A 26,992-nucleotide genomic window follows, 5' to 3' on the forward strand; every position below is an offset into this window, starting at 1 on the left:
GATTGGGAGTGTGTACTGAATTACGTATAAGTCTAGGTGAGAGGCAATTTGTGCATCAGCTTGTACAGTGTTGTTCCCTGTGTTGCACTGGACTGATGCAATGACATTCACATGATAAATCAAAAAATATAAATCTTTGTTTAAGAAATCCTTTCTGGGATTTAAATTGGACAGCTGAAAGTCAGCGGAGCATATTGTCTATCACACTCTTTGATTTATGTATCGCGTATTGAGAGAACCAGGAGGAAGAGTTACAGGGTGTTATGTGCTGGACCCCGACAACCTCACTGTGATGACAGGAGGCTCCTGGAAGTCAACACTAGAAATAATCCAGCAAGTAACTCCCTGGAAAACCAAAAGTTGCTGGACATTTTTGAGTTGAATTGTTTTATCATTATAATGTTACTCAGTATGCTGCACATTCTTTGTCCGAGTGCATCTGCAAATTTGAGTTGGACACAGTAAAGTTAATTTGTTAAAGTGGAAGAATAATTGTCTAATAATCTTCTGAAATATTATTATTGTCTGGCCTCCATGACCAAGATTAATGAATACAGATGCAGTATAATTTGTTGTTCTTATTCTCTGTTTTCCGCCTGAATTTGTCTTTTGTACGATGCGAAGAGAAATGAAAACTCACTTACTTGCTTTAAGTCCTATTGAGAAACAAAATGTAGTGGCCAAATCATCCTGCCAAAAAAAATTGGATTTAGAAAAATTATCCTGGCAAATCCTTTTTTCCCACCTGTTAAAAAGAAAGAAATATTAGAATTATTATGCTGGCAAAACATTTTTTTCACTTGTTCTTGAGTCATAAACACAGGAGAGGGAACAATTTAGATCAGACTCACTTGCCACTCAGGGCTTCCATACTCTTTTTTTTTCTGTGCAGATAGAGTGAATTTAAAGTGCAGTGTGTGATTAAACTGGAGGTTATTGAGTTTCTTGTATTTTGTGTGTGTGTGTGTGTGTGTGTGTGTGTGTGTGTGTAGCCCTGGTAGCAGAGGAGTGTGTTCGTCAGCTCCAGATGAGGGTTATTTCCAACCGGGTGTCAGCCGCCACCACCTCCAGCCAACAGGACCTGGACCGAGCCCTCAAGAACAAACGGGAGGTGGGCCGCAACTATTTTCCTTTGGCTTCATTTAGCCTGACAGTTCACTTTAAAACAAACTCATCAGGAGAATGGAGGGGGACAATAAGGGTTCCAGCCGGAGAGCCGAGCCATAATGTTGCTGAAGTGCATCGCAGTGAATTGCATTTACTGTCTAAGAAAGTAATAAATTATGTTACCGTAATGGCAAAGACCACTCAATAAAATGAATTGGTTCCAACTGGGCAGTCGCTCAAGAATGCACCTAACTCTTCCAATTCAGAGGTGTATAATCCATACTGGCTGGTTTTCCTGTCCCTAACTTACAGAAATCTGACAGTTTAATGGCGATGTCCTGACTTTCACACATGTCCACATGCCAGTAGTTCCACTCTTTTGTACGCATCCTGTCAGTACTGTCTTTGTGATGCATTACACTGTCCCCCATCTGACTGAATGTGAAATGATTTCAATCTGACGGCGTAGATCATCAGCACAAACTGACGTGAGCAGCCAAAAGTGTCAGTAATGCTGTGAAATGGATGAAAACGTGTAGAAAGTGATAAGGTGACGGTGATCAAGGCTTCATCATTCTGAGATTTACAATAGCTTTCATATTCTGTTACAAAATCTAAATTGTTAATGTCTGCAACTTCTTTGGCAACTTTTGAGGGAAATGGCTCATTTGCAAATCAAGGTTGATGAGAGCTGTGAGACTGAACCAAAACAGTAAAGTTATGGGCAGTAAAACGAAACAATGAGCTGAAAGACACCAAGAAGGCTCTGTAGAGCTGATTGTTCGGATGGGTATTTAATCCATCCAATGTAAAAACATTGATTAGTTCATCATTAACACCTCTCCTCACAGTTAACTGATTGATTCTCAGTGCATGGTTTTCAGTATCTGGCACTAATATGTCTTAACATCGTTTTGGTTGATGTATGTTTCCTGCAGCTCTACAAGGACCAGAGGAGGAGCAGCGAGAACGTTTCCCATAAGTCCTCAGACAGTGATGTCAGCGACGTGTCAGCCATCTCTCGAACCAGCAGTGCCTCTCGCATCAGTAGCACCAGCTACATGTCCATCCAGTCAGAGAGACCCCGGGGACGCTTCAGGTACCACACAGACTCACTTACACACTTACTGTGTATTATTGCTCTTGTTTGGTAAAAGGGAAGTCGTACAAAATAAATGTAGTTTTGGGTGACTTTATGCGATTGTTATTAAATGTGATAATTAGCAGGGCCATGCGCGCAACGGGCCGCCACATGATGAAGAGCACCAGCGTGAGTGGAGAGATCTACGGCATGGAGCACACCGACGGCAGTCAATCAGACACGGCGCTCGGCAGCCTCGGAAGCGGTATCAAGAAGCGGCGTTCGAGCCTCAGCCAACGTGTTGTCGCCATCCTGCCGTCCAGACGCAGCCGGAGTACCTCACAGCTCAGCCAGACAGGTCAGAGAACAGTGTGACTAACAGTCTGAGAAATCAGCACCCAAATACACGCAGAGAGGCACAAAGAAACATACACAGATAAACAAGAGAGCCTACACTGTCACCACCAAGCACAGACCCTCATTGAAGGCCTTTAACATTGCTGTGTGTGTGTCATTGCTTCAAAGAAGCACCTTAACAATAATTGTAAGACATTAGTGTAATTACTGTAAATAAATAATACCTTCGCCAAGGAGATTGGCAGTATATAATGGCATCTAGTCTGTTTTATATTGCGTGGTAAATCAGTCTTTGCATTTGGCAGATGATGGACAAAGTTAAAAGACTAATATAATAATATAAAATGTTAATCAGTAAAGCTGAAACAAAATCAAACAAATACATGCTGTGAGCACAGGGCCAGTATGGTGCACATTTCTGCAGACTGCAGAGGGCTGTTAGTGGCTGCAGTGCGCTCTAAAAGCTCAAAACGCTCCAAAACAGGGATCTTGTATGACTTAAGAAATTGATTTAGCATATTTGTTAGAATGGATAGATAATGTGTTTGGTTTCTTTACAATTAAAACTCCACCGGGTACCTTACATCGTATTGAACTTTCTCTAACATTAAATGTGCCTCCACAACTGGTTTGGATAAAGCGGTGTTTGTAATGGGTCTGGTAGTTTAGGACAACAGCACACACACAAACACGCACACACACACAACACACACACACACACACACACACACACACACACACACACATGCACACACACAAACACAAACATAGACACAAACACTATACAAGGAGACTACAATGCAGACAGCAACCTCTGTGTAACACTGTAACACATTCAGATAATTTTACCAGTGTATCCAGTGTTGCTGTTGTTTCTGATGTTGTTGTTTATTGGCTTTGTTGTTGTTGTGTGTGTTATTTCAGAGGCGGCGGGTAAGGCGGCGGACAGACAGAAAGGTAAAGCAATAGTTAGACAGACAGACAGTTTGAAAGGAAGGCAGACAGACACTGTAAGACAGGAAGACAGGAAAACTGTGTCAAGGCTCAGGTGGTGCTTTTAAAGTCCTCTAGGTGCCATAAAGATAATAAAGCAGCATGATGTTATATTATATAATATATAATACATTATGTTGCAGCTGTTAGATGTAACTTCTGTGATGTTTAATTGCATTGAGAAATGTTAGAGAGTAAGTTAACCAATAAAGCCCTTAAGGTTTTAAGAGACACAGATGCAGATGAAATATGGTAAACTCAGGCAGACAGGGCACCACAGACAGAGAATGATAGAGGAGAGTTGCAGAATAGCTCTGTTCCCTGCTCCTCCAGCCCTTCCTGAACTCTGTCTTCGGCACGCTTCCTTACGCCACCTTGTCACCATTGTGTTATAAAAGGCTGGTCCAGTTCTACAAGAAGCCTGGCTGAGCCAAAAACATTTGTCTCCATAGTCTGATTGTTGCAAGGTACATTGTGTGTCCTTTCCTTTCTTCAAAAAGAAACTGGTATCCTTTTTGGGTGAACTGAAAGGATGTTATTATGAATAACAGCAGGCTTTTAAAAAGAGCTGGACTCCTCCTTTATGTCTGGATGTATGATTTCTTCAACCCTCTGAGTTTTACCTTCTCATCCTCACCAAATTGACTGACCCATGTTGTCTTCCTGCAGTGACCTCATCAGCTAAATAACAATAGATCATTCCTATTTTCCAAAAATGACATGTGATTTTCTAGATAGACTCTTTCTCCAGCACCCTGAAGATTGCCATGTATTTATCTTGTTTGGGGATGTTGGTGAGGTCACCCTGGAATATTAATTTGCATGTCATGGCCTGCAAATTGAGAAGCCTCAGCCTATAGTTATCAGGCTTGTCAGAGTTACTACCTTGAATAGGTGCAAAAAGTATGACTGGATTTCAACTCAACCACTAAGAACCTGTCACCTAGTATTATATCCGTGCTCTCGTCATACTCCGTACAAATGCCGGTCCAGATTGATTTTCGGGGGAGGTATGACATGAGATGCCTGATAACTGATAACAGCTTCGCTTAAAATGACACAAGCAAAGTCTAATTGTTTAAGACCTCTTTTCTGTGTTTGCCACAGAAGCATCAGCAGGTAAAAAGGGCGGTAAGGCTGGCAGCAGCAGCATCCAGAGGAGCGTGGAGACGGGCATGGCTGTGGAGTACCCACGGGGAGGGACGGCCATGAACCGGCAGGCCAGCAGAGAGTCTACCGATGGCAGCATGAACAGCTACAGCTCTGAGGGGAAGTACGTACACACCAGAGGATTACACCTGCATGTCAACACAAATATTGTTGTTAATATTAAACAGCTTTTGTAGAGATCCATGCAGTTGACTAACCCTTGTGTGTTTTGAGTAATTTGTGTGTGTGCGTGTCAGTCTGATCTTCTCAGGTATGCGGTTGGGTGCCGACAGTCAGTTCAGTGACTTCCTGGATGGTTTAGGCCCCGGTCAGCTGGTTGGCCGGCAAACACTAGCAACACCTGCCATGGGTGAGTGGTGGCTCCATCAAATCCACTGAACGTTTCATATCCCACACCACATCTGTGTTTGTAATGCAAGGAAACTGCAAATATTAGGTTCTGTTTTCCTCATTACATGAAAAAATGGAAGAATATTAGTGTATTTCACCTTGTTAATTTATATGTACTGTATATATATATAATGTATGTGCTGCTTTGAGAAGTTGGAGAAGAGCTAAAATATGCAAACTCTAACAAGAAGTTTGTGATAATTTTACAAAAATGTGTCTAAATGCGGTTTGTATGTGTGTTTGTCTATGTCTTCTTTACACACAGGTGATGTTCAGATCGGTTTGATGGATAAGAAAGGCCAGCTGGAGGTCGAGGTGATCAGGGCACGAGGCCTTACCTCCAAACCGGGCTCCAAATCCCTCCCAGGTAACCACACACACACACACACACACACACACACACACACACACACACACTCAAACCTTAAATACAGACCATGCCTGATGCCTCAATGTCAAACTCCAACACACACACACACAACCCAACCAAGCTTGCTTCTTCTCCCTCCTGCATCATTCTCTCTTTTTGCTCTCTCTTAACCCCGTCCCTCCATCACCAGCTCCCTATGTCAAGGTGTACCTGCTGGATAATGGAAGTTGTAAAGCCAAAAAGAAAACCAAGATTGCACGAAAGACCCTGGAGCCGCTCTACCAGCAGCACTTGCTCTTTGATGAGAGTCCCCAGGGCAAGGTGCTTCAGGTAATACTCTGTGTGTGCGTGGGAGGGTCTACCTAGTAACAGTCTCAAACAGGCTGAACAACCAACTGTTGCCCACTTTGTAATGAGAATGTCCGTAAAAAGGTTTAATCTTAAATAATGGCATGCAATAGAGAAAGCTTTTAGCTCATGATTTAACAGAAAATTACCACATTACAGTGTAATTACCTCTATGCTCGAGCTGTAGAGACTTTAGACATGAATAGATTTAATTGCCATTAAGAGCTGACTAATACTTTACTTGGAACCTTAAAGCAAAAAAAAAAAACATTTAGTCTCAAGTTTTGACCTGTTAAAATTCTGGAGCAAAAGAAAACAAGACAAGAAGACCATTTTATTGTCAGCCCTGTGCATTAAAGTAACATCTCTGCTATGTAAATAAGTATATTAACACAAGGAAAATCCCATGTCATTGTATTTGTCAGCATTCAGAGACCTGAAAGACTTGGAACTGACTTTCAATCATTGATTGATGAGTCATTTTAATTACTTAATTTTTTGAATTATTTAGACTGGACTGGATTTGAATTGGACTCTTGAATGAGATGAAACTGAAGTTGTCCTGAATGATAACTCTAAACTTGACTTGAACTTGTCTTCAACTAGTCGAGACTCTCCTCGGATGTGTTTTGAATGACTTAAGACTTGAGACTTGACCTTGATATTTAACTTAGACTTGTCTTGAAATGTTTGATACTTGACCTGGACTTGTCTCGAATGAAGTGAGACTTGATCTTGGACTTTGAAAAAAAAATTTGAAAACAGCTCTGTGTCATTGACTTTGACAATGTCAGTTAGCTTGGTCTAAAAGCGTTAAGAGCTTCCTTTCTGCCTTAAAGCTAGGGTCGGTAGGAGGATTTGATTTATTGATCGCTGTCGGGATGTAAAGAGAATTTCAACAAATACAACGAACGAAATCCCCGAGTTTTAAGAGTGATTCATAAACATGTTGATCGATGCTTACTAGTTTAACTCTCCTCTCCCTCTAGGTGATAGTGTGGGGCGACTATGGACGATTGGACCACAAATGTTTCATGGGTGTAGCACAGATCCTATTGGAGGACCTGGACCTCTCAAGCACGGTGATTGGCTGGTACAAACTGTTTCCGCCGTCCTCATTGGTGGACCCTACATTAGCTCCGCTCACGCGGCTGGCGTCTCAGACGTCATTGGACAGCTCAGGACCGCCACCGGGCGTTCGGTCCTAGTGACCGAATGGCAACCGCAAACCCTAAACCCCCCTGATATCCCTTAAATGATAAAATAATGGACCACTGCTACTGGACCAGAACTGAGCAGAGGGCGAGAACACGCCCCGAGGACGACAAACGAGAAGCCCTCGGTCAACCAGTGAAAAGCCAGACGGAGCGACAGGGAATAAGAGAGAGAAAGAGAGAGAGGGAGAGACAGAACTAGCCAATCAAAGTTTAGCTGGAGTCTGACAATCATGTCTCACACCTTCCCTCTTCCTCCTCCGTATGCCTTTTTGTTTTCACAGCTTTGCTTTCTTTGTTTTCTCCTCTGAACTGCAGCAGTGGAGGTTTCTGTCCAACATTCTTCACTCCTCTCTTCTGTTCTTCTTTCTTTCTTCTCCCCTTACTCTCCTGTGCAGCCCCGATCAGAGCACCCGATCAAAGTGGAGTCCTCCACCCTAGTAGCCCTCCAGCCAATCAGAGTAGAGCTCACTGCGAGGCCACAGGGATGGGTGGTGTGAACGACGTGTAGGAGTTAGTGAGTAGCAAACTTGAGGCAGCTTCCTGCGGCTGTACCGTCACGTAGAGGTTGGCGGTTGTCTCTGCCGGTGTTACCGTGGTAACAGTATCGTCGTACATGAGCACGAGGGGCAGCGGCCCGGCACGGTCTGGCGACCTCTTCAGGTGCACATTGTTAGCCTTGTTGTGATGTATGAAAGCGAGCACAAGAAAAGCTTGACTCCTTAATGCGGACGGAGGCAAGCGAAAGGTTTTGCTCTGTCTAAACCAAGAGGAGAGAAAACAGAGGCCAAATCCACTATTTGCTTTTTATTTTTTCATTTGGAATCATTTTTTTTCTGTCTTTGTTTTGCCCAGAGTTCAGAATGGTACCGCACGGTGCAGACTCCCTCTGTGTACGTGTATGTTTGGTTTTCGAGCGACGGTGTGCCAAAGGCCGACGATAAAGGTCAGGTCACATTCGCCCGAACACCCTTTGCCCAACCCCGGTCTCCTCCCCCTCTCCCGACCCCTCAAACTCCCCCTGTAGGAGGGAGCAGCATGACTCGGGGACGCACCCCCGCCCCCGGCCCCAAGCTGCATGCACGTTTCTTTTGTTCAGTTTGTTTCGTTTTTTGTTTTGTTCTCTACTTTTTTGTAAAATAGAAGACGAGACAAATTAACGAACAATTCTCAAAAAAACAAAAACAGAAAAAAAGACTAGACTTATGTGTGTTAGTTCCACATACTTTTAGGCCAGCTTGTATGTTGCATGTTCTTGTACAGTTTGCTCGTACTGAATATGAATACAAACCGAGAAAAGCCAAGCCATCCCCGCCCCTAACAGGAGCGGACCAATAGGGGGGGATTAACTCCGCCCAGGCCACGCCTACCACTCTGGGTCTAAATATAAATATTAGGAAGTCTCCGGAAAAAAAAAATTATCTTTGTTTCAGTTTTTTTTTAACCCTTTGAACAACAGTGCTGTTCTGTAGTACTGAGCATACTCGAGCCCCTGGCGTATCTGCGGGTGTAGGTGTCTAAACTGTAGTTTAACACAGTCGGGGCTAGAGACAGAGATAGAGAATGTGTGTATAACAGCTAAATGTATATGAAGTATCATTATGAGTTTGACAGAAATTATAAAGATATAGATATATGAATATAAAAAGAGTGTATCTGACTGCACACCCGTCACCAACACACACACATGCACACCTTGTACATACAAACCAGGATGAGCGGCTTGAACTTAAGTTATGAACAAACAAAACATCGCTGACACACAAACATTCCTGGTCTTGTTGAAGGGAATTTGCGTCCTGTGGATGTGCTCGAGCCGCTGAGCGGCACGGAGCCACAAGGCAGCGCTAATAGGCCTTTATTTTTCTCCCAGTTGCAGAAAAACAAGCAGAACCAATTGGAACAAAGTTTACTTTCTTCTCCTTCGACCCCCCTCCCCTGTTTATTACGATTGGTTTGGACTGGACTTCTAAAGCCAATGAGAAATCTGATTTTTGCAGACATATTTTGCGGATGTTTCTGTTGAAACCCTTGGCGGTGTGGCCGACTGCCCTTTCCTTTGTCAGTATTACTCCAGGAATACTGATTGTTTACAGCCCATGGCTCCCCACTCCCAAACCACGATTTTAGACGAAAGACTAAGTATTCACTGCAACAGTTCTTGTTTGTATAACAGATGTGGCTCTACTGATGTGTATGTTTTATATTCAAGAGTTCATTTTTATTATTTACAAATAAAAGACTGTGTGGAAGAAGATCATGGCTTTTTGAACCGAGTGGTCTCAAATTATTGGGAAGGAGGTGACTTCAGAGCCGAATTTAACATGTGCTGACTTACTTTTCACTGGTGCACACACACACACACACACACACACACACACACAGAAAGTTGGAGCAATACATGGTAAACCTTTTAACCATTCTATAAAAATGCCACTTGCTTACTGACTGAATCCAGTTTATGTGGGACTGCACAGCATTGTAGACAGTGTCCCACATTTTGATTGGTTCTAGTTTTCAGGCTATTCATGCCTTTATTTTGATAGGACAGGTGAAGGAAGCCAGGAGAGCGATATGCAGCGAAGGGCAGCAGGTTGGACTCGAACCCTGACGGCTGTGGTCAGGACTCGGCCTACATGGGGTGAGCTACCCTGCACCCCAGCTGGCTCTAGTTCTCACGGGTCAAACCACTGCAGGACAGTTGCTTCTCTAAGACTCCCTTTTTTATCCAGTGGCTGTGAAAGCTACGCTACACCCATCAGGTAAAATCATGAGTCACAAGCTGTGCAGATTCAGGCAGAATATGATGGAAAGAAAGATCTAACGTGTCCCACAAAGATAACATACTCAACTGAACTTTATATATGTAGCACCTTTCATACAAACCAGCCCAAAGTGCTTCACAGAGCAAACTGAAACAGCTCATATAATATACATATACACACACATACAATAAAAATAAAATGTCAAAAAATAGTTTGATAAAAGAAGACAACTGAATGTTAACTTGGGCTTTGGGGAATTGTAAAGGCATTTTTCCACTATTAACATCTATGGATAATGTTTTTTTTTACCATTTTATAGGTAAAATAGTTTTAGTATTTTTATGTAGGAAGTTAAAAAAAACACTATATATGCAAGTTTTGCAGAAGGTACAGTACACACACACACACACACACACACACACACACACACACATTTGGTTAGCTCACTTCTTTATTTCTGTTAGTCCACTAATAAGGCTACAAATCTTCACATATTACATGCTGGTGAGTAATGTTAGAATGATGAAAGTCATATCTGACTGAAAATCAGATGTTATAATAACTGACTACAGATCATGAGTAGTTATTTTAAAGCTGTTCCCACACTCTACCTCTCAGTGTACGAGTCCTTGATCATTTTAGTTTCAGCTCATTTGGACCCTAGCAGTCCTCAACCCAGGGTGCTACTGCCCCCCTGTGGTGTGATCAGGAGTGACTCCTTTTCACTGCTGTGTATATTTCACTCTATATGCTTCTCAGATCAAGAACCACATTACTGAAAGTTAAGTTTTTCCAATAGTTCAGTACACAGCAGTGAGCACTGTTAATTAATATTATGTTAATTATCTTCTTCCCATCCACCCAGAAACTATCACAGAGATAAGAAATAGACCAAATATGGTTCTATGAGCTCACATTTCCTCTTTTTATTTAATAATAATAATAATAATAATACATTAAATTATTAGAGGCGCCTCTCTGGGCACTCGAGGACACCGTACAACACAAAAAAATTTATTTATGTCATATAACTGATTAAAAAGACAAATGACCTTTAAGATACAAGCATAGACTAGTATAGTATAGTGTAGTGTAGTGTATATAGACTGAACATACTGTAGGAGTGCACTATAGATTAATTTGGATGCTCAGCAGACACTGACGCAGGTAAAGCCAACTGTCATTTAAACACAGTTGGGCTGGTAGGTGTAAATGTGAAGCGATACAGGCACATTACCATCCAGTCACACATGGCAATTATTGTCCTCTTATCAGTTAATGCATCATCAGCTCCGAAAGTCAGCAATCTGAATTCTGACCTCATCATTGGACCTAGCGCTGTCACCATATCAGATTTTAACTCAGCGATTATCCAAACCCAAAGAATTCACAATAACAATTTACTACTGAAAATCTGAAAAGAAAATGCTATTTTCTTTTTTTAAATCTCTTAATTAGTTTTGCATGGCAAATATAACATACATAATAAACAGTAAACAGTTGTGGTTGTTTATTACAAACACTAATACAACCCACTCACAACCCCCTTCAGGTCCTGGTCCCCCCTTAAAAGGTCAGATCCTCTTCCCACCCACCTACCCCAGAGTCTCATTCACACACACATACCAGGATGGGGGAAGAAACAGGGGGAGAAAATAAATAAATACATTGATAAAATGAAATGAAAAACCTTTAATTGTGTCCCTGTAACTATAACTGTACCAAAGCTTACACTAGAACAATTACACTGAGTGTGAACCGCAAAGTGAGAATGGAAAGAAATGATTTAAGAGGCGCTGGATTATTTACACAGTATCATCATATTTGTCATATTGTCACAGTATTAACATTTCATACCTTATACCAGTACATCACAACAGCCCTAATCCAACCAAACGTTATGACATGCAGTCAGGCAATCCTAAACCCTACAAATAAAACTGTAGCATGATTGTGTTTTACAGGCAAATTATAGCAGAAGTGCTGGAAGGAAGTACAAATGTAAATATAAGAGATGCTTTTATTTCTCAGCCCTGCAGACTTTCATGATGAGATTTTGGCTTTAATCATGAATCCAGTGATAATCTGTTTTTTTTAAGTACATGTTAGAATTGTAGTAAACAGACTGCGCCCATATAGCGCTGTTTTACACTGTAAAAATGTTTTATTTTTACAGTAAAAAACTGGCCAACACTTTATGGTAATAAATACATTAGAACTTTTCTACTGTTTTGGTAAAAGGATATTAGTACTGTTGATTTTACAGTTAAAGTTGGAGTTTTACTCCATATTTTACTGTATAAAGAAACTATTTTGCTACCTGAAATTACCATATTAATGCTGTATAAAAACGTTTTTTCCATGAGACGTTACGGTAATTTTCTGGGCGATTTACAAAAACTACTCTATTCCATATAAATTCCTTTAAAATCTCTTTAAAAACAGACGGTTCTTACAGCGTACCTGAGTGGAAAAGGCTCTCGTTCACCCATTCATACACTCACTCAGACAGCGATGGCAGCAAGGCGGCGGCCTGGAGCTACCTGATCTTCAGAGTCTGGACCCGAGGAGGACCGGGGATCAAACCTCCAACCCAGACGGCACACGGCAAATGTGAGACGTAATGTGTTTTCCTCAGTGAGAAAATCTTTATTAGTGAGCATCAGTTTAAGAACACATACAGTAAGAAACAGTGCAGACGTTCAGTGTGCAAGAGTGTTTCAGACTTTTCAACATTGATCAGTACTCTAAACTGGAGCTATGCAGAGGTGTGGGGTGGCACAAGTGGAGGAGTGACTTATGCAGGGGTGGTATGAAGTATGTGTCTCAGCTGTCCAGTCATTCCTAATTTATGTTATTCCAACACTGATTATGAACCCCAGTGTGCACACACAAAATAAAATAAATAAGATATTTCTACCACATGCAAAAAAACTGCTCAGTTCAATCAGTTCAGTCTTTATTGTCCCTCGAGGGGGAGATTGGATTTGCAGTAGAAAAAACACAACATACAAGGGTCTATGGGACATTAATCACAACCGTTGTTCAAAGTACTCAAACAATTGGAAAAGTAGCCATCATAAAGTGCTGCTCAGTGTAAATTCAGGACATTTATTGCCCTTGGAACAAAGGAACATTTAAACGTGTGGGAGACCTGTATCTCCACCCAGAAAGGAGATGGGTGGTCAGAGCTTTAAGTATAAAAACACTGCTGTGTGCTGATTATGTTGCTGCCTACTTTAACAATGTGAGTTTCCCATAAAGAGAAATACAACAAAAAGTTGGACTCGATAAAAGATTTATAAAATAGTCATCATTAGCATCTTGTCTGCATTAAAAGTATTCAGTGTGCGCAGGAAATGAAGTGTCTGAGGCCCTGTTCGCAGATAGCAGATGTATTGAAGTCACAGTTCCCAGGTACTCGTAACACTCAACTGTCTCAACAAGTGAGCCCTTAATTATTGTTGGGGGAGGTTGAGTTGCCCCAAACTGCATGGGATTAGCATAAAGTGAGCATGTCTGCAAAGGGGAGACTTGTGAGTACCCTTAGAACCCATTTTCATTCAGATATCTTGAGGTCAGAGGTCAAGAGAACCCTTAGAAAATGGCCATTCCAGGTTTTCCATCTCAAAAATGTAGCCTAACTTTGGAGCATTGTTTAGCTTCCTTCCCAACATGCTAATATGACTTGGTTGGTACTACTGGATGCATTAAGTCTTCTTTTCTCATATTATTCACAAGTGGAAGAGAAAAAGAAGCCAGTGCGACCCCAGACCCCTGGAGCCATAATCCTTGTCTTTAAAATGTGACAATTTAACTATTTTATTTATGTATCTACAAATGTATATGTGTGTAGATGATAATATATATAAAACATAATAGAAATCATTTAAATCTATGATAAAATCCACCACACAAGCTAAAACAAGGAGAAACATTTCCAACTCTTTAGCGCCATCTTGTGGTGAGCTGAGTGAACTGAAATAGGATGTAAAACCGAGTCAGCTCCTGCTCACTTTATGTGTCTGACAGTAAAATAAATATATGGTAAATACATTTCAGTGTTCACGAACCATTTAGAGAATAAAATAATGAATATAGATATAAAGAAAATGGCAGTTAAGACAATAAAATCTGGACATTGAATTATGAAGATTCAGGATGTGCAAAACAGCAGCTGCTCCCTACCATAAATACAGCAGTGTGTGTATATTATATGCTGTATGTGCTTTACATTCATGGTAGTAAGCAAGAGCTATCAATCCTTCAAAATAAAAGCAGGTTTAGTAATTCCAGGCATTTTAATCATTTTCTGATTGTGTGTATGGTACTTCCAGCTCACTGTGTTTAGAAGCAGATTCATTAAATGTGCATTTGTTAGATTTCTCCTCAGGCACAGAATGCAAAAAAACCTAAATGGGACTTTTGAACAAAGATAAAAAAAATGAACTGATGTCATGAAGCAGCTGGAATTCACAGAACTTTACCTGGAAGTGAATCTGCCAACAAGAGTGTTCAGAAAAGATCATATTTCTGTGTAGTCTTCCCTGAAAAGGACCCCACTCTGATAGAATCTCTGTCAGATCTGTGGGTGGAAGGAAATGTTCACACCTGCTGGCTCCTCTGGACCTGTTCAGTTCACTGAGGGAGGCCGGCAGACTGTGCAGAGCTGAGCTGTGGTTTCCAGACCTCAGTTTACAGCTCCATCAGGGAACGACAAGAATCAGAAGTCCCCATTTACAGATGATTTAGGGATATTGTGTCGATTCGAACTGATGGCTTTTTACTGAATACGACACATCAGCCAGTCGGCTCTGAAATGACGAAGATTCCTCCGAACCGGTGTGGAAATCCTGACAGCAAAATGAATAAGATGACTCTCAGTTCCAGCAGAGAGATTTAATGATCCGTAGAGATGTTTCAAAAATAATTGTTGTCCCCGGTGAATAAAATCGTGGAGGACGCATCAACTTTCTCTTTGGCATGAAAATAGTCGCGTTTAGTGGAAGTGAAATGTGAGAACAAAATGTTATGAACTAAAATGACCTCTAAATCTTCTGGTAACAGAAGGTTTGTCATTAGATGTGTTGAGTTGAATTGTATGTTGTCTGTGCAGAGTCACACCAACACACAACACATTATTCCTATAGTCTAATAGTGTCATTGAATGCGCCCAGGGGTTGCAGCATTACACTGGTCACATATACTGCTTCTGTTTATTTATCATTTCAGTGTTCTTATGGAGGTTTAAGCACTCAGTAATGAGTCATAGTGATCTCACTGCGCCTCCTCAGCTGCGTCACACAACCCTCAATATGTCCTCTTTGAAACTGACTCTAAGGTTTTCCACTGTGTCCCCGCATTGTACTGTCCTCCAGGTCCTGCAACAAACCTCCACATCAGTGACGTCCTCTTTAATCTCATATTTTTTGTAAATTTGTATTTCTGCGTACGGCTTCTTTTGACATCTTCTTTATTTTGTCCCAAATGTCTGTCCCCATTTCAGGGATTATTTCAATGTTTTCATCTTTTTTTTTCTCCTGCAAGGCACTTTGTAACTTAAAAAATGCAAAAGTTTATAGACACTAAATGTAAAATTCACAGTAATTAATTGGCAGTAACGTATTGTAAAAAGAATTACAGTAAATTGCTGTTATTTTATGTAATCTGTTTCATTCCTGTGATTTTCAGAGTAACTCTTGGACTACTGTAAGTTTGACTGAATATACAGTCATTAACAGTGGATTTCACAGGGGTTTGTTACAGTGTGGAAAAATGTCAATTTATTGATTTCTTTACATATTTCTATTCCGTCCTTTACTAATGTGCCACAATAATGTTTCATGTGGGGGCTTTTCCCAGCAAATATTGATACATGTGATTATTTGAGATTAAATCAGCCACCCTCTGGTCACACCATGAATATTTCTCTAGATCCGCCCCTGGGTTGGATCCTAAAATCTTATTATGTAAATCAGACTAACCTCCTCTGAGGGTTTAAACAGCAGCGTCTTCAGAGGGCTCCAGTGGAAGAAGGTAAGTCCCGTTCACCTCGTGTGATCTCTCATTCACGTATACAAACAGTAACAACATAACTGATAATCGATCACTTCGATTAGGACAATAATAACATGATGTTATAGTCGCTGTGTCCCCAGTGTCCACGGTCTGTGCACACAGAACAAGTCCAGACTCGGGGACTACTTTGTGGCTCCGCTGGTTAACAGGCAGACTGAAACAGAAGGGTGTCATGTCAGATTAGATTTGTTATCCCCCCCCCTTTCGGTGTTAATGCTCTGAAAGGGCCCCTGGTCTGGCTTCAGAGCCCATTAGGAACTCGCTGCCGTCACAGCAGTCATTACCAGCCCGCACCGCCCGCACCGCCCCGCACCGCCGTTTAATCTAATTAGACGGCCGGGCTCCTTTTGGGAGGGGTTTGGTGAGATAAAGGGGCTTTCTATTGATATTCATTAAAAATACATGATTTATCACTCAGCTCTGTGAGGTGCGGCCCGCTCACACTACGGCCCGGTAACAGCGGAGATTTACTGCTGCGGGATTATTGCGCCGGATTAATAATCCTTCAATTACTCGGAGCATATTTAATATTGCACCAATTATATCTCGGAGACTGAGATAGTGTCTGCACTCAGTGGCTTTATTAAGGATGTGAAAATCCTTGCAGAAATAATAATAATAATAATAATAATAATAATAATAATAATAAGATGTGAAATATTGAGCGGATTTTATAAGATTTAGTGAATCAACTCAACATATTTTTGCACATTTGTTCCGGAGATGTTCAGACTCGAAGGTGACTTAAATATAAACACCAAATAAATAAGAAGAGAATTAAACCTCGAAGCTTCCATAAAGAGAATCTGTTTTATGATGATAGTGTTTCTGTTAGAATTCGTTATTTCTTTAATAACGAGCAGCTGGAAGCGGAGCAGCTGATGGGTGCTCAGGATTTCTGGGTTTCTGGGTTCTGGGTTTATTCTGACACCGAACTCTGTCCGAAGCAAAAACAAATCCTGAGTTTGAGTTTAATAATTATCATTATCTCCATCAATAACCGGAACCATAAGAAAGAACAGTGTATTTGATATCGTCTGCTCTCTGTATGGAGCTGCTCTTACTGTTTATTTATATATTTACTACATTGTCTGCAGACTTATTCCAGTATTTATTTCCAGGATCAAATCCCTTACACCCACCCTGAAGCTCGGCTCGACGCTGCGGGCCCTCCGCGGCGGCGGCTTCAGCCTGCAGGGCCCCCCATGCATTTACTGTCCCTGCGCCCTGCCACTGGCGGTATTTAACCACTGGGGGGAGCTAGAGTCCGCGACTGAACATGTACAGGCATGTTCAGGCAGACTGGAACCAGTGGAGCTTCAGATTCTGACGGGGGTCGTTTTCTCTTATTTTTAAAGATTATTTGGGGGGGGTTATTAGGTGGATTCGTTCACTCCAAACACAACCGACTGGCCCCTGGCCCACCTCAGAGGACCCGGGTGCTTCCTTAAGCAAGAAGAGGAGAGAACCCGTTTCAACCCAAGTGGATTTTATCATTCTGAATCTTTTTATTTTGAATTCTGTTCCACAAACTTTTCCCTCCATCAGAATCCGGATTCATTTACAACATTTACACTTCGCAGTTGTTTCGGATTATTTCTCGCAAACCAGCCGCGTTCAGCATCCGGCCTCCTGTCAGTCAAACCTTCAACCATCACTAAGTTCTAACCGTTCAGAGCATCTCAGCATCAGCAGCAGGAACAGGCCCCTGCAGACCCCCCCAACCCCCCCGCCTTTATAGATCCCTATAGCTATAGGCTCCTCTTTAGAACGGAGACGCGCTCGTGGGTCCCCAGTGTGCCGTTCCTCTGCCGTCATTCATCTTCATAACAACCCGTTTAGTGTAAAATTAACAACGACTTAACTACGGCGGCCATAAACACGTCCGTGCATTACGGGCAGATGGATGGATGCGGGTTGTGCGGTGGTGGTGGTGGAGAGTGGGGAATGTGCGGCACGGTGCATGACTCTCTAAAGACCCCGGACCCTGTGTGGTCCGTCTTGCAGCGGGTGTCTGCGGTCTGGGCCCCCTCCAGGGGTCCTTTAAGGTTTTTTCCAATTGGTCCCAATGCAGCGAAAAGAGAGATTTTACAGCGTGCACGTGAATCATTCTCTACCATGATCATTGCACAAAGTTTGGATGCCCCTGAAGTGGTCTCTGAAGTCAGTGCCACATGTTATACAGAGGAAGGAGGGATCTGGATGGTGGCGGTGGTGGTGGTGGTGTGTGTGGTGTGTGTGTGTGTGTGTGTGTGTGTGTGGGGGGGGTCTGATAATTTGGTCTATAGCCGTGTAATCCCGCCTGATTTCATCTAATACCACCGACCCGACGCAACTGCGTGCGCGCACATCCCCCGATGTGATAATGGCACGTTGTGAAATCCACCCCGCTCCCTTTATTGCAGAGCTTTTGGGGTGGAAGGGTGGCGGCGGTGGTGGTGGTGTAGAGAATATGTGCGGGGAGACTACCAGAGCCTGAAATTCCTCAGCAAAAAGCCAGGGACTAGATTTAACAGGGATTTGGAGGTAATTCCCTTTGGAAATAAACACATGAAGAAAACCTAGAAACTGTGTTTTTTTTTTTTTTTATCACAGCAGTGGAAATGTTTTTCCAGAATTACATGAATCTAAAAATGTCGTTTTTTTTGTAGCCTTTAAATCAAAATGTAATCGTGAACTATTAGTGTAGCAATAACTTGAGCTGAATAAAAAGGTGCAGACGGCCTCACAATTAATCCTCAATCTCGTGGCAGCACAGTGGAGCCAGCAGAATCCCACTGTGGATTTACTTAATTGTACAAAACTAATTCAATTTGGTTCAGGTGTAATATAACAGAATATAATATACTGATGCCAAATCGGACGCAAATTTACAACTCAAATTTCCTTTATTTTGAGTTGATTTTACTCAGTGAATGTGTTGTTTATCACAGACTGAAGAGCAGATCCTTTAATTAAAAAAAACCCTCCTAGGCCCCATTCACGGCAGGTTGAACAGATCTGATGTAGCCTTTTAATTCTGACTTTGCATATAACGCCGGTAATGTCAGTTTGCGCTGCGCGTCTTTACGCACGGTTTGGGAAATTATGACAAAAGCAACAAAAGCAGTGACTAGAGTGAGAGAGAGAGAGAGAGAGAGAGAGAGAGAGAGAGAGAGAGAGAGAGAGAGAGAAATGAAGGTATGAAGAGGAGCATGGAAAAGAGGGAGGGCTGCTGTGTGCTTCAGGATGGGGGTGAGCTGATTTATCTCAGGAGCCCCCCGGTCATTTCCATATATTGAAATGCGCCCCCAGTCACTCAATTTCCCCAGAGCTGTCGTGCGTGCAGGGAAGGCGCGCCTGTGACCACGGCCGGTCTGATGCCGTGTAGTCTCTCAGCTCTTTTTACACTCCGTACAAAGCCTAAATCCCCCCCTTCCTGGTTTTATGAACCATCATCAAAGTACGCCGCTGTCCATTCACTCCGCGCACATACGCGCTGAATATATGGGCTGATGAAGGCTGCAGCCGCCTTAACAAGCGAATAAAAGTGCTGAATATGAGAAATAAAGTTAAGATGGCAGAGTGTGGCCTACATATGGCGCAGAGAATATCCTGCTTATATCACTTTTTTATCTTAACACACACCTGAAAGCGGCCCGCGGCTTCCAGACTCATCCCAGGTGATTCTTGCGCACAATCTTCATTTATTTATTTATTTTAAATAAAGAAATAAAAGCTCGGATATCCATGCACAGTCATACACACAGGCATGCACCCAGGCCCGGCTGCTTCGGTGCATGCAGAGAGCTGCTGCTGTACCTCCACAGCATTACGCATGCAGCCCTGACTGATGTATGACGGAGCCGGCGACGCGCCCCCATTTACATATAGAGATTCCCCTGCGCGCTCCCCCAAGTCCGAGCTGCTCCACGGGCTTTGATCAATGTCCCGCCTTGACTTGGAGTGTATGTGTGTGTGTTGGGGGTGTATAAAGTCAGAGGAGGAGGAGGAGGAGGAGGGAGGGAGAGAGAGTAGGAGATGGGAGGAAGAGAAAGAGGAAAAACACTCTTTGTTGCCAACAGATGGAGCAGGGTGTAGGGAGAGGTCAAGGTTAGTGCTCTCGGATGTGTGTGTGTGTGGGGGGCCCCTTTAAGTGTGGGTACCACTTGGGGATGGCAAGGGCTCTATTAAAATCAGGAGAACAAGTTTAGTCTGATGGATGAGTGTTCTCTCACGCATTGCGTTCAGAAATCCGTCAGTTGTTGCTCCACTCGGGGCGTAAAGCTTTTGGAAATGTTGGTGCCAAAGCATGGAAGGTGAAATAAAGCCAGTTTTACACTGATGGCTGATCAGTCATAAAACCTGACAGTAAATAGCGACAATACGATGCTTCCTCCTCCGGGTGCAGCTCCGAACACCCCGCCGTGTCACCCCGCCTGTAAAGGCTTCTAGTGTTACTGGATCAGGTTCCCTGTGCTACGATGGCCGCCTGTCGCCATCCAGACAGCTACAGGCCACCCAAGACACCCGATGCCCGGGGAAGAGAGCTAAAATCCTCCCATTTATCCCCAATTACGTTCTTCCTAATAGGACTCGTCATTTTTCAAAGGAACAACAAGGAAGTGTCGCTCTTCAACGCGCCTGTAATTCTCATCAGGACACACTGCCGCCTCTCCATCACACCTCTGACAGGGCGTTCAGTTTCTTTTTTGTGTGCAATTAAGGTAAAACCGGGAGAAGTGTCCAGAGTGAGGTGTTAACATCCTCCTGATGGAAACAGCACAAACACACTCAACAACCACTTCCTCAGTCTCAGAGAGAAAAATGTCGAAATCTGAACCAAAGTTCCGCCAAACGCTCCCCGTCTGCACCTTTTTCATCCACTCTGGCTGCTGAAAAATATTGATCATATTTTAAATGGATTCTGCGCAGCGCTGCTCAGAAATATTGTAATAATTCAGTTTTGAAACGCGTATTCCCCTCTGTCACCTTACATCCGCATTAAACGTTATTTTTTGCGTTTAAAAAAACTTCAAATAATTTAAATTAAATTTTGGGCAAATAATCTTTAAATCTACAGATTATGAGAAATTACCACAAATGATTTGAGCTTTATCATTTTAAACTGGCTTTATGGTTGAATGCACAACGAAGGAATAAAAGTGTGGATCCAACCCGCCGCTGACACCAGAGATCACACACTTTTTAAGATCTTCTTATAATGAAATCAGAAAATCTCCTCTGTGAGCTTTAAAGCTGCCTGAACTCACACACACACACACCCTATAATAATCACCCACTAATCAACACACACACACACACACACACACACACACACACACACACACACACACACACACACACACACACCGGTCTAATAAGCCATGCAGCGAGTTGCAACCTGCAAAATATTTCACTCACTGGTCATGCATTTTTCCCCCTTGACGTTGAACCTCCTCCTCCTCTCCTCCGGCTTCTCTCTCTCTCCTTCTCTTTCTCTCTCTCCCATCACCTCCCTCCTCCTCCTCCCCCTCCCTCCACCCCCTCGGTATTAAGTGCGCGTCCTCTTCGGTCAGTGCGCGTAGCTCCAGGTCTCCGAGGCACCACTAGAGTCGCCGCTGCCGCCGCCGCCGCTTCGTGCTCCCGCTCCGGGCTTCTACTGTGGAGCCGCCGCCGCTGCTTCTCTCCGGGTGAATCTCTCCGTCTTCTCTTCCTCCTCATGTACCATCCCTTCCCTTTCTCTTCCACCTCGTCCGCACAGACTCTCTTCTTCTTCCCATTTTTCTTCGCGCAGTGTCTCCTCACTTTGTGTTTCTAAAAGCCGGATCGCGTCGGGATGCGCGGCGCCCTTCGCCGTTTTAAGCCCCGCGTCTTATATTACCAAACCCCCTTTATTACAAGAGTATTTACAATCTCTTCCCCCTCCTCTTCTTCTTCTTCTTCCTCCTCCTTCTCCTCCTCTCCACACCCCCCCACCACCACCACCAACACACCCTCCCCTGTATACCGTCTGCAGCCTCGAACCTGAGGCACATCTGAAAGTTATTACACGGGGCGCTTATGTGCCCGCTCCGCACTCCCACGGTCTGCGCCGGGCTGCAGTGTGGATTTCACGCAGACAGATACAGACCTTGGACCCTATAGTGCCCCCTTCTAATCTGCCACCCCCCTCCCCTCACCCTAAATACAGACACACACGCTGTACATCTCCAAAGGTACACACAGTGCGCGCTAATGGAATCTGAATGTATGGCACAGTGACCATCAGATATGAATAACTCCAGTTTGTTCAAATAAAACGAAAAAAATCAAAGTTTTTCCTGAAATACACAGATTCTTCAAAGGAGTTTGGTGCATGCAAATGAGCCGAGGTAAAGCCTTACACACATCTTTTGTTAGGTTGTAAGAGAATATAAATTCTTCTAGGATATAGTGATGATCCTAATAAACGTGTGTACTTTGTCAGGAGACTGTTAAAAACCCTGAGAGGTGCCATATTGCAGTTCCAGGAGTTCCAGGATTCATTCTTTGTTTTATGGCTCTGGGATGTGACTATCACCTGCGAGCAGCTCACTGTGTGACTGTGTATGTAAAGCCACCCAGGTTATAGCCCGAGCCTGCACCCTCTCTCTCCGTTGGCCGTTCAACCTGTTCGTCCCGTTGTTCGCCGCAACCGGATAGTTTGCTGCGCTCCTCCTTGTCATTTTAACACGTGCCATACCCCCCCCATCCGCGTGCGCGCGCTTTACGGGCACAGATAATGACACACACACGAGCTCGCGCGTGTCCAGTCAGGTGAACTTGTGGCCGAAACTCTTCTGAAACAGTGGCCACACACACACACACACACACACACACACACACACACACACGCGGGCGCGCTCCGGTCTATGTGCAGCAGTGTGATATCCGCCCCCCTCCAGTGAGCTCCTGTCCGCGGCTTCCCTTGCCCTGTTTTGCGTCCACCTCTCTCTCTCTCTCTCTCTCTCTCTCTGCATATTGCTTTCATTAGACATCTCTGCCTCTCTCTCTCACTCGCGCGCGCACACACACACACACACACACACACACACACTCCTCCCTCCCTCCAAGTGCCTCTAGTCCGGCCCCCCTGATCTCTATGTCCATTGGCTTCCACTGGGTCTATTTCTCATGTCCAGCCCCCCCCCCCACTCCCTCCCTCTCTCCCTCCGCCCCCCCCTCTCTGCCTCTAATGACCGTCCATTGGTTTTGTTATTGCGCGTCCCGTCCGTCCCTCCTCCCACTCCCACTCCCACTCGGGTGCCTCGGCCCTGCCCATGTTTTTGTATGTCGGGTGTCCGTCCATCGCCTGACGTTCAAGTTCGCCGGGAACGTCACGTCCGTGCACTTGAACTTGCACGGCTCAGAGGGGGGGGCGGGGGGTTGAGGGGAGGGGTGGTGGGGGGGTAGGGGGGGGGGGGCTTTTGCCATTTTTTCCATCTCTCTCCCCTTCTCTCTCTCTCTCCATCTACCTCTCTCTCACTCTCTCTCTCTTTTTTCTCTGCTCTCCTTTCTCAAAAAAGCCATGACGGCGATCCCGCGATCCATCTTCGCCTCCGCGCCATCTTTGTGTTATTTCTAATTTATTTTATTTTTTTTCCTTGTGGATGTCAAAGGCGTTGGATGAAGATATTTTTTTGCCCCACCGGAGTCTCCTCTCTAACCCCGGCTCTCCCCGATGTGATCCGCGCTGAACGCCGCCGCCTCCAGCCACCATGTCTCGCCGCAAGCAAGGCAAACCCCAGCACTTAAGCAAACGGGATTTTTCGCGTAAGTAAAGATGCAAAAAACAAAGAAAAATGTCACTTCTGGCTTCCTTTCAATGCACTCAACAACAAAAAAAGGTGGGGGGAAAAGGGCAGCGAAACAGGAGCTTGTGGACACCGGACGCACCGCTCGGACCCGCGGTCAACTGGACTTAACAGCGTGGAGGAGAAAGTGCGACACCTCCGTGCGTAAAAGCCGCTCGGAGAGCTCAAAAGCCCGAAAGAGAGAAAAAAGTTTTGTGTGTCGGTGTACACCCGTTACTGCTTCTCTGTTCCACGGCGAGAATGTGCATTCACAGGCTGTTCAATGCACTCGCCGTGGCTCCGGTGCCCCCACGGTCGCTCCGGTCAGTGGAAACGCGCAGGGCTCCCGGTAGCAGAGCGCGTCCTCTCCGCGGAGCTTCGTGGAAAAATCAACCCCCCGGAATATCGCTGTGTGATCAGCTCTGCTCGCAGGTTTCTCATCTGCTCTCTCTCGTTCTATTTTTGGATTATTTTCAAGAGAAAAAAAACTTGGAGGTGGATTTTTGGATCGAGGGGGGAAAAATCTCGTGTCCGACTGTTTACAACTGCCTCCCTGTATCAGTTCGGCAGTAGAGGCAACACTAATCGATTTATTTTTTTTACACACTTTCAAAATTCCTCTTATGTAAAGGCTGTTTATTGATGTTTAGTTTAGATGAAGAGCTTTTTTCCTGAAACAGACAGCAGAGCCGCTGCAGCACAGAGTTAGAGCCGAGACACACAGCAACAGGACAGCAGCACATCCAGTCCTGTCGCTTCTCCGATTCTCATTATAAAGCCACATTTGGACCGACAAAAAAAATCCAACTTAAGGCTGTAAAGCTTGAAGGTAAGGCATAGAGCTCGGCTCCTCGGTGTGCTGCAGCTGCAGCTGTGGGAGGAAAAGCGACAAGATTCTGACAAATTTCATTGAGTCGGCGGAATCCGTCTTTACGCACGGCGTTTATTTATTACCAAAGCTTTATTTTTTCGAGTTTATTAAGACGTACAGGTCTGAAATGTGACGAGAGAGCAGATAAGTGTGTTTGGGGAAACTGCGGGGCGATCTGCAAAGTGGCGCTTATCACCGCACCATGTGCCACACTGTGTGCCACCATCGCAGCGTTTCAGCCTCTCCAAGTGTCCCGCAAACAGAAAGCAAGAAGATATTTGGCCATCTTTACGCACCAGTGCTTGATTATGTTTCGGTATGTTGACTGGCTGCCGCCTGTGTTTGGTTTGGAGTGTGTGTGTGTGTGTGTGTGTGTGTGTGTGTGTGTGTGGCCCCGGCTGGGTGACAGCGCAGTCACCATGGCCATGTGCCGTCGCTAGGAGGCAGAGCGCGATCAGAAAATCCAGTGCTGAACTTGAACCTGATCAGTTTCACCGCCACCCCTATCTACACGGGCTGCTATTTGGCGATCTCTTTAGAATAAAGGGAAGGTATACAAGACATGGGGAGGGAGGGAGGGAGGGTGAAAGCGGGGGAGGGAGTTAGGAGGACCCCCCCTCCGTATCTAAATTTACAATTCCTCTTCATCAACTCAAACCCACCTTTTCTCCTTTTTACTCATTTTTTTTGTGCATCACATTTTCACAAACATGCGGGCTGCAATCAGCATATGCAGCTCCACTGTAATGTGCCCCCCAAACCTTACAACACACACACACACACACACACACACACACACACACACACACACACACACACACACACTTAATTTTGCGCACAGATTGTTACTATTGGAGGTCAGAGTCCGTCCCGTCGCTCTCAAGCAAACATCCATCCCTGATTATGTCCTGTTTTCTAGCGCCTGTATTCTCATTTTATATATTTCGTACAATTCTATATATTTCCATTGGATTGTGTAGCGTGTTACCACATTCCCAGTGTGTGCTGTGCAGCGGCAGGATCAGGAGGGATTTAAGTAGCAAAATGTGACAACACTGAACCGTGTTTTTCCAGTATCATAGCTCTTCATTTCCTCCTCCAGATTAAATTACATTATCAGTAATTTCCATATTTTTGCCAAGATGGAAATATATTTCAGATTTATTTATATTTGGGGAAAAGAGCCAGCCTTCACATGTTGACGTTTACTAACTGTTTTATAGATTTATCACACAGGTGCAACTTTTAACTTGCAGCTCAGAAAAAGGAGTACATTTATACCTTCGTTTTTGGGGGTTATTTCTCTGCTTTAGGAAATGTGATTGCATTGTTAGGCATGTCTTTATACATTTACATTGTGCACAGACACATTCTCCTCCTTTCTGCTCCTCTTGCTGCTTATTTCACCCGGTTGCACCGCCTTAAAAATAGATACAAAATAAGTGATTTATGCATGTTTCTGTTTTATTGAAATTGAACTGTGCAAGGAGACCTGCTTTTTATTTAAAAAAAATCTTATTTAGGTCCCTTACCCTCCCTCTTCATGCTCCATTAAATCCAACAAAATGTTTTTTCAAGCCCCGGATATCCACTCTTGAGTTCAACTTAAGAGGTGAGGGGCTTATGCAGCTTTCATTAGATTCTTTTTTTGTTGTTTTATCCTGTGAATTTAATGCCCACCCCCACCGCGTGCTGTTGTGTAACTTGCGTGGCATTGTGTTGACCTGAAGTTAAATCAAAGAGGAGAAGGGTGGGGTGGAGGAAGAGGAGACGGAGGAGGAGGAGGGGGTGTCGATGGGGGGGGGGCGGCAATAGTAGCTCTTGGTGCAAGCTGGGAATTTATCATGTTATCTCCATGTCCCAGTTTGCGCACAGATGTCGCGCAGGATTGCGGCGTTCAGATGATATTTCCTTCAGGGGATGTAGTCCACATTCAGACCCCATTCCCCCCCCCCTCTCACACACACACACACCCACACACACACACACCCACACACACTTGTGCATTCCCACACACACTCGCTTACACATGCATGCACAGGAGGAGCCCTATCCCCTTTATCAGACAAAATCTGTACCAATCACCCAGACAGTGAAAATTAAAATCTATTTTTTGATTCTCAGTGGTTTTAAGTTCATTAAAATGTGAAATTGGCGGCTGAGTAAAGAAGGTCAACATGCATTAGGCGGCTTGCACAGAGTCAGACTCTTCACCTTGGACTGGAAGATTTCCTTTAAAAGAGGGACAGTGAATTATGTTCTCCCGTTTCGCTTCTCTAATTCTCCGGGCCGCTCTTGTTCACACTCCTCTCCCTCCTACCACTGCGGGGACGGCCTGAGCCTGACAAAAGGCTTCTTAAAAAAGTAGTCAGGAGTTAATCCGGCCTTGGAGGGGTGAGGAATCGGGTTGGACGGCTCATTTTGGGGCTGATTTCCTGCTGTACAAGTGGCTGGT

The 26,992-nt window shown here is 44.1% G+C and overlaps 2 protein-coding genes across 28 annotated transcripts in view; both read left to right on the forward strand.

Moving 5' to 3' along the window:
* The window catches only part of LOC127377762 (regulating synaptic membrane exocytosis protein 1-like), a 91,288-nt gene extending 82,001 nt beyond the window's left edge, over window positions 1-9,287 (forward strand). For 19 of the 25 annotated variants that reach the window (XM_051426067.1, XM_051425947.1, XM_051425992.1 and 16 more), the window contains 9 exons: window positions 993-1,111; window positions 2,046-2,206; window positions 2,332-2,546; window positions 3,470-3,502; window positions 4,646-4,811; window positions 4,945-5,057; window positions 5,364-5,465; window positions 5,659-5,798; window positions 6,806-9,287. In XM_051426067.1, the coding sequence (XP_051282027.1) occupies window positions 993-1,111; window positions 2,046-2,206; window positions 2,332-2,546; window positions 3,470-3,502; window positions 4,646-4,811; window positions 4,945-5,057; window positions 5,364-5,465; window positions 5,659-5,798; window positions 6,806-7,024 (1,268 nt within the window). In that variant the 3' untranslated portion in view covers window positions 7,025-9,287. The remainder of the gene's footprint in view (window positions 1-992; window positions 1,112-2,045; window positions 2,207-2,331; window positions 2,547-3,469; window positions 3,503-4,645; window positions 4,812-4,944; window positions 5,058-5,363; window positions 5,466-5,658; window positions 5,799-6,805) is intronic. The other 6 variants (XM_051426002.1, XM_051426137.1, XM_051425964.1 and 3 more) reach the window with 5 other exon arrangements.
* A 13,995-nt stretch (window positions 9,288-23,282) lies between these two features.
* The window catches only part of bcl11aa (BCL11 transcription factor A a), a 53,689-nt gene continuing 49,979 nt past the window's right edge, over window positions 23,283-26,992 (forward strand). For 2 of the 3 annotated variants that reach the window (XM_051426147.1, XM_051426155.1), the window contains exon 1: window positions 23,283-23,646. In XM_051426147.1, coding sequence (XP_051282107.1) covers window positions 23,592-23,646 — 55 coding nt within the window. In that variant the 5' untranslated portion in view covers window positions 23,283-23,591. Of the gene's footprint in view, window positions 23,647-23,892; window positions 24,854-26,992 lie in introns of those variants that run through there. The other variant, XM_051426161.1, reaches the window with a different exon arrangement.

This window comes from Dicentrarchus labrax, unplaced genomic scaffold (genome assembly GCF_905237075.1).
Source record: "Dicentrarchus labrax unplaced genomic scaffold, dlabrax2021, whole genome shotgun sequence".
NCBI classification, from domain to species: Eukaryota; Metazoa; Chordata; class Actinopteri; family Moronidae; genus Dicentrarchus; species Dicentrarchus labrax.